The 5,676-nt window shown below is 41.2% G+C and overlaps 1 protein-coding gene across 2 annotated transcripts; it reads right to left on the reverse strand.

The window, feature by feature from the left end:
* Positions 1–323: 323 nt before the first annotated feature.
* On the reverse strand, positions 324–5,581 carry LOC108436201 (homeobox protein HMX3-B). 2 transcript variants are annotated; one of them, XR_001858504.2, is made up of 3 exons: positions 5,280–5,581; positions 4,234–4,863; positions 324–369 (listed from the first exon to the last, which is right to left on the reverse strand). XR_001858504.2 is itself a non-coding variant. In XM_017712545.2 (2 exons), the coding sequence occupies exons 1-2, from the start codon at positions 5,452–5,454 to the stop codon at positions 4,295–4,297; spliced, it is 744 nt and encodes a 247-aa protein (XP_017568034.1). In that variant the 5' UTR covers positions 5,455–5,581; the 3' UTR covers positions 3,642–4,294. The 2 variants fall into 2 exon arrangements, 1 of the variants encoding a protein (XP_017568034.1); XM_017712545.2 differs by lacking the exon at positions 324–369 and having other exon boundaries at positions 3,642–4,863.
* Positions 5,582–5,676: the final 95 nt, after the last annotated feature.

The raw sequence follows: 5,676 nt of genomic DNA on the forward strand, positions 1-5,676 counted from the left end.
CTATTTGAATGTGAAGAAAGCAACAGTACCTTTGTCAAACCCAAAAGGGATACATGTGTGTATAGATTCAGTTGTGCACAGAAATGCTTGGCAGTAAGTCAATATCTTGTATGGAAGTGCTCATAAGGCTCACCAGTCATCGATATTCCTAAATGAGCGCATATGGTATGCTGGCACTGCGAGTCTTTGATCAGGTGAAGCCTTTAATGGATTTTCCTTCGCCTAACACAAGGCTCCTCACTGCAGAGTGGCTTTACAGCAGGCAACCCAGAAGGTCATGTGTACCTCCAGGTTCTAGAGTAAAGAGCAGGGAGGCACAGGGTGGCTCATACAACCACCAAGACCTGTCACAGAGCAGAGCCAGGAAGTCTGCAGAACACACACACACACACACACACACACACACGCAGATCAGCATGTTCATTGAATTTGAACTCATTCATTTCAAAACTACGCGGTCATTCTGCACGTTTTGTTGATAATCTCATTGTAAATAAGTTCACCCACTCTTTACAATGACAAACCATAAACACTTTTTTTGCTAAATTTAGTGCATAATTTCTACTCATTTGTTGAGTTTAACATATTAGAAAAATAACAAAACATATAAAATATGTCAACATTTTTGCACATGCCACAATCAATGTTGATTTTTTTTCCTCAATATGTTACATTCAGTTAATAAACAGTAATTGTGCATTAACATGTGCAGAATTGTGTTCCCTGTAGAGGATGTCAAGTTATTTTCGCTTTAAAAAAAAACATTTAATTTGACCAGGGGTGCCTAAACTTTTGTATACGATGGCAACTGGACTAAACGAATGACATCTTGTATATTTATACTGTGGATCTAACAGTAGCCATTAGATTTTTTTTCTTCCATACTTTTATTCATAAATCTATTTTTTTTTCTATTTAACTAAAAAATCAGTAATAAAAAAAAACTAGATTTAATATGGAAGTGAAAATTCACTTTTTGGTAACATGGTTTAATGGGTCTGAAAAATGGTCTTATTCATAATGACCAAAGAAAATGTAACATCTCACATTTGGACATTAATGTGCTAATGAGGAAAATGAACATACGGACTATAAAACTAATATTTTATCTCACAGCACATTTATCTTAACAGTCTTGGATGTTCAGTGTTTTTCACAGTTATGATTTTCCCTTCGGCTAGATAATTTGCCATCTGATAGGTTGCAGTGTGATTGGGTGCAGATGACAGTCTGTCTCTGCAGATGAGCACTCCTGGCTGAATGTGTCAGTGGTGTAATCATACTGTTATTCTTCTCCTGCTGGGCGACCTCTACTGTATTTACACATAAGAGTAAACAGCTCTGAACAGGAGTAAATCAGGCCAGTGGCAGAAAAAGTACTTTAAAGCTGACTTAATGTACTCCAGCATATGTATGACATTATAAATGTATCATAAGTGTTCATAAATGCACTAACTGATAAAAAGGCATTGATTAATTACTTTGTGTTATTGGCTAAATGCTTCTTTTTATCCACAATATCCAAACAGTCTATGAATTATATTTTCATACTAAGCTTGGGCCAGGGCTTATATATGACATAGAAATATTTCCAGCAAAACATAATTAGAGCATCACTACCATGTGGTTCAATGCGCTGACAAAAGCAACAGTAAGGGGTGCACACAGGCCCGATTCTATTCATCTGTATAAAAGACAGCAAAACAAAAGAGTAAAATGTCACTCCTCTGAGTTCCTTCATATTAATGTTCATTTAGCTTTATCAGAACTATGGATGGTCCGCAAACAGATAACACATAACAGGTAACACATGGACAAGCCCAACAGACATCTGACTGAATGCATGAGAGGAAATGTAAAGGAGTGAAAAGTGAAATATTAAAATGTAACGGGGTAAAAGTTAAAGTTGCTAAATTCTGATCAGCTCAAACTACACATCTTTGAAAAAGCTACTTTCAGCACTGAAGTAAGAAAACAAGTGTGTTAACTTCCTCTAAAATCTTTTAAAATCTAGAATTATTTTATTGCAGAACCAGCTGTAATGTGTAGCCTCATAGCTTCCTTCTAAAGATATTTGCTTGATTTTGTGTTAGAATATTGAGCATATTTTGTCCTAATAAAAGCACACATCTCCATACATGAAACCTTTACAGGAGAAGGCCAAAACGTTCTATTACTGGAGGTAATTAGGAACCATTTATATCGGTCTATTCATCATGGAATTTTCACACAACGTAAAGAAAAGCTGTTGCACTACAAATGATGTAGAGAAAAAATGGAGATATGTGGTTTTGATATGCCAGCAATAATAAGCATCTGTGGAAAGAGAAATAAAGACGATGCGGTATATTCAGTCCCTTTGAGGGCTGTAAATTTCCAGGCTTCACTTGCTGTACTGAGTATATGATAACCATAATGATACTACGCGTAACACAGATCAAGACATATACATAACATAAAAATACAACCTCTCAAACAAAGTATCATTTTAGCATTTACTATCAGACTCATTACTATGACACAAAATACATATTAATACAATATCTCTGATGATTCACTACAATCATATATTTTCTTTTTTACTTGTTGACACTGCAGTAAATGTAACAAGCTATAAATTGCAATTGAGTTCAAGCTGCCATGAGTACAATTAAGTACAGTTTTATCTCAACAGGCTTGTTTTGGTCTAGTTGAACGTTCAAAAAATAGGATTATGTTACAGAAATGAAAACAGAAGCAGAGGCAGGCTGCGTTACTGGGTTTTATTATTATATGTCATATATATGATATGTCATATGACTGTTATTAGTAGTAGTATTATTATAAATATTAGTATTATTGTTAATATTAAATACACATAACAATTATAAATAATAGATAGTGAAAGCAACTGGAAAGTGCAGCACCGAGTGGCTCCTGTTTTGTTAGTTTTGAGCCACTAAACACTGAGAGGAAGTGCAGGACTAGCCATCGGCTCCACGAGAACGATGTGATCATCACTAACACAAACACAGGCTTCCCTCAAAGACTAAGTGGTTGAATGCACAGGTTAGCTGCGCCAGGCCCTTAAACTGCTCTGACAGGGAGGAGGCAGAGAAAAGCTCTGCTAGAAAAGGAACAAGTGACCCGGAAAGATCGGGGAACATGTCTAGTACAGCCCTTGAGCAACATTTCCCCAAACAGCAGCTTTTCCTGCCTCGGTATGATTTAAAAAAAACACAGGTAAACAGTCTCAGTCAGCGAGTCTGCAACACACAAAGCCACAAATAACCCATTTAACCTACTTATCCATCAGATGTTTTCTGTTATTATAATACAGACGTGAGGGTTAAACAGACAGCCTTAGTTTAGTTTACTGATCTTGGTTTTATGTCAACAGTGTGTGGTTCATCCTTCAGATTAGAGCTAAACGGTCTTGAAATTTGTCAGTTTTCCTGAACAGTAGCCCATAATGCTGATCTTAAATATATATGAAACCAAACATTTGTCCATTCTCCTCAAAGCCCTGCAGTCTCTGTTTCATCTGTACATAACCAGCAGCATGACGCCTGTATCATCTTTCTGCTGTTTTAATGAAATGGGATAAAACTGGTTAAGAATCGATCTCCTCGTGTTTAAAATAAGAAAAACAATCTCTAAACTAGTTTTCACCACAGGGTTTTATTGTATTATAACAGAGCTTCATATGTTTTAAAACACAGTCATAGCAAAAGTAAACCCCCCGGTCAGATCCCACGTTTTGTTGATTTTCTAAGTGAAAATAAGTTAAATATCCTCTACAGAGAACAAACCTCTTCACATTTTTACACACAATTACTGCTTTTTCACTGGGTTTAACATATTATAAAAAAATAATAAAACATCAAATTAATTTTGTTTTAATCTCAAACTCAACAAATCAATAGAAACTGTGCTGTAAAGTGTGCAGAAAAATGCCATATTTAAGTGCGGAGAATGTGTCAACTTACTTTCAGCTGGAAAAAAATAAAACAACACCTAATCTGACCAGGGTGTCCAAACTTTTACACATGACAGTGTGTGCTTCATGTTTACAGCTGACAAAGTGGCACATGCGTGGAAGAGCCTTAAAAAATAAAAGAAAAAGGAAAAGAACAAAGAGCGCGGGTGTTTTTGGGATATCCCTTATTTACATATTGCATAGGAAACAGCCGTTATAAATGACTGTGTGCAGCTAATCACCCACTGAACGGGCTCGTTTCAGCGGATACGTACTTTCCACAGCTGGGATCCCCAATGTTTCATAACCGGCCTCCGAGCCGGACCAGCCGGAGAGTCACGCGTCTCCATCGAAAACGCTGAAATACTTGCTGGCGTTTGAAAAGTACAGGTAAGGCGTCGTGCTTCCGTGGTACATCACCGGGACAGGCATCGGTAACAAGCATCCCCCCAGCACGGAGCCCCCGACACTGTCTTTGTACGGACTCTGCAGCTGCATCACCTTCGCCACCTCGGAGAGATGCTCCGCAGAGCACGGCCCCTCGAAGTCCGTGGAGAGCTGCCGTTTCAGTTTATTCCTGCGGTTCTGAAACCAGATCTTCACCTGCGTCTCTGTGAGCTGCAGCGAGCTGGCCAGGCACGCCCGCTCCGCGCTGCTCAGGTAGCGCTTGATGTCGAAGGTGGACTCCAGCTGGAAGATCTGCCTCTTGGAGAAAATGGTGCGCGTCTTCTTCTTGGTGAGCGGTCTGCTCTTCTTGCTGCTTTTAACGTCAAGTTCATGGCTGTCGTCGTCCTCGCTTTTCGGACACTTGTCGCCCTCCCTCGGCTCGTCCTCCTCGTCCACGCTGAGGCTCCGAGAGTCCGCTTCAGCTTCAGCTTCAGCTCCGGCTCCGAGTCCTTTGGACGCTGTGGAGCGAAAATAAACTCGAGTCATTACCAGCACGGACCACCTGAGACGACCCGCGAGGCTGAACTTTGCTTCATGTTCACCACCTTTATGTTCTTGTTCGAATTTCAAAACAATCTAAAACCGCCCGTTCCACCTTAAATCGTGCTGCGCCACTTAAGGTGGACCGGATAAATTTAAAAAGAAGCTAGTGAACACACTTATCCTCTAACTGCTGTACCAGTTAAGGAGGAACGGACACTGTGAAAAAGAAACTGCTAAACACAATTATCCTGTAACCGCTGCACCATTTAAGGTGGAACGGGCGGTTTTAGATTGTTTTGGAGAGGGAGCCCACCTTTGTGGCCACCGAGTATAAAAGTTAACTTCAAGCCTGTGGTCGTAGCAGCGCTCGCTCCTCCCGCGGCTGAGTTACCTGTTTGTCCGGGGACGGGCTGCGCGGTCAGCCGTGTCCGCTCTCCGCACGGCGGGCGGCGGCTCTCCGCGTCCAGCCGCAGTTTACAGCGAACTCCGTCGAAGTCCCTGTTGAGGATGTTATCGATGGTGAACTTCAGCGCCGCGGGCCGGTAGACCATGTCTTCTGTGCTCATACTTCACGGCTCTGCAGCTCTCGGCTGAATTTCCCTCACAGGCAGCGCAGCGCGGAGTAAAGGCGGGAGACCGCGGACCGCACGCGCACCATAATTGAGCTGCTAGCGAGGCTCGAGCTCGCAGACTGTCACGCCGCCGACCGGAAGCGCAGGATTATGCGGCTTTTGATTGGCGCTACTGGAGAAAAGGCTGCAGGCGGGAAATGCGCTGTGAGTTAAAGG

This window comes from Pygocentrus nattereri, chromosome 2 (assembly GCF_015220715.1).
Source record: "Pygocentrus nattereri isolate fPygNat1 chromosome 2, fPygNat1.pri, whole genome shotgun sequence".
Lineage (NCBI taxonomy): Eukaryota > Metazoa > Chordata > Actinopteri > Characiformes > Serrasalmidae > Pygocentrus > Pygocentrus nattereri.

Bases quoted from the DNA above. Each gene is read 5' to 3' on its own strand.
- LOC108436201 (XM_017712545.2), bottom strand. From the start codon at position 5,454: ATGAGCACAGAAGACATGGTCTACCGGCCCGCGGCGCTGAAGTTCACC. The intron at 4,864-5,279 runs GTAACTCAGCCG...TTCGCTCCACAG, and splicing joins GCCCGTCCCCGGACAAACAG to CGTCCAAAGGACTCGGAGCC.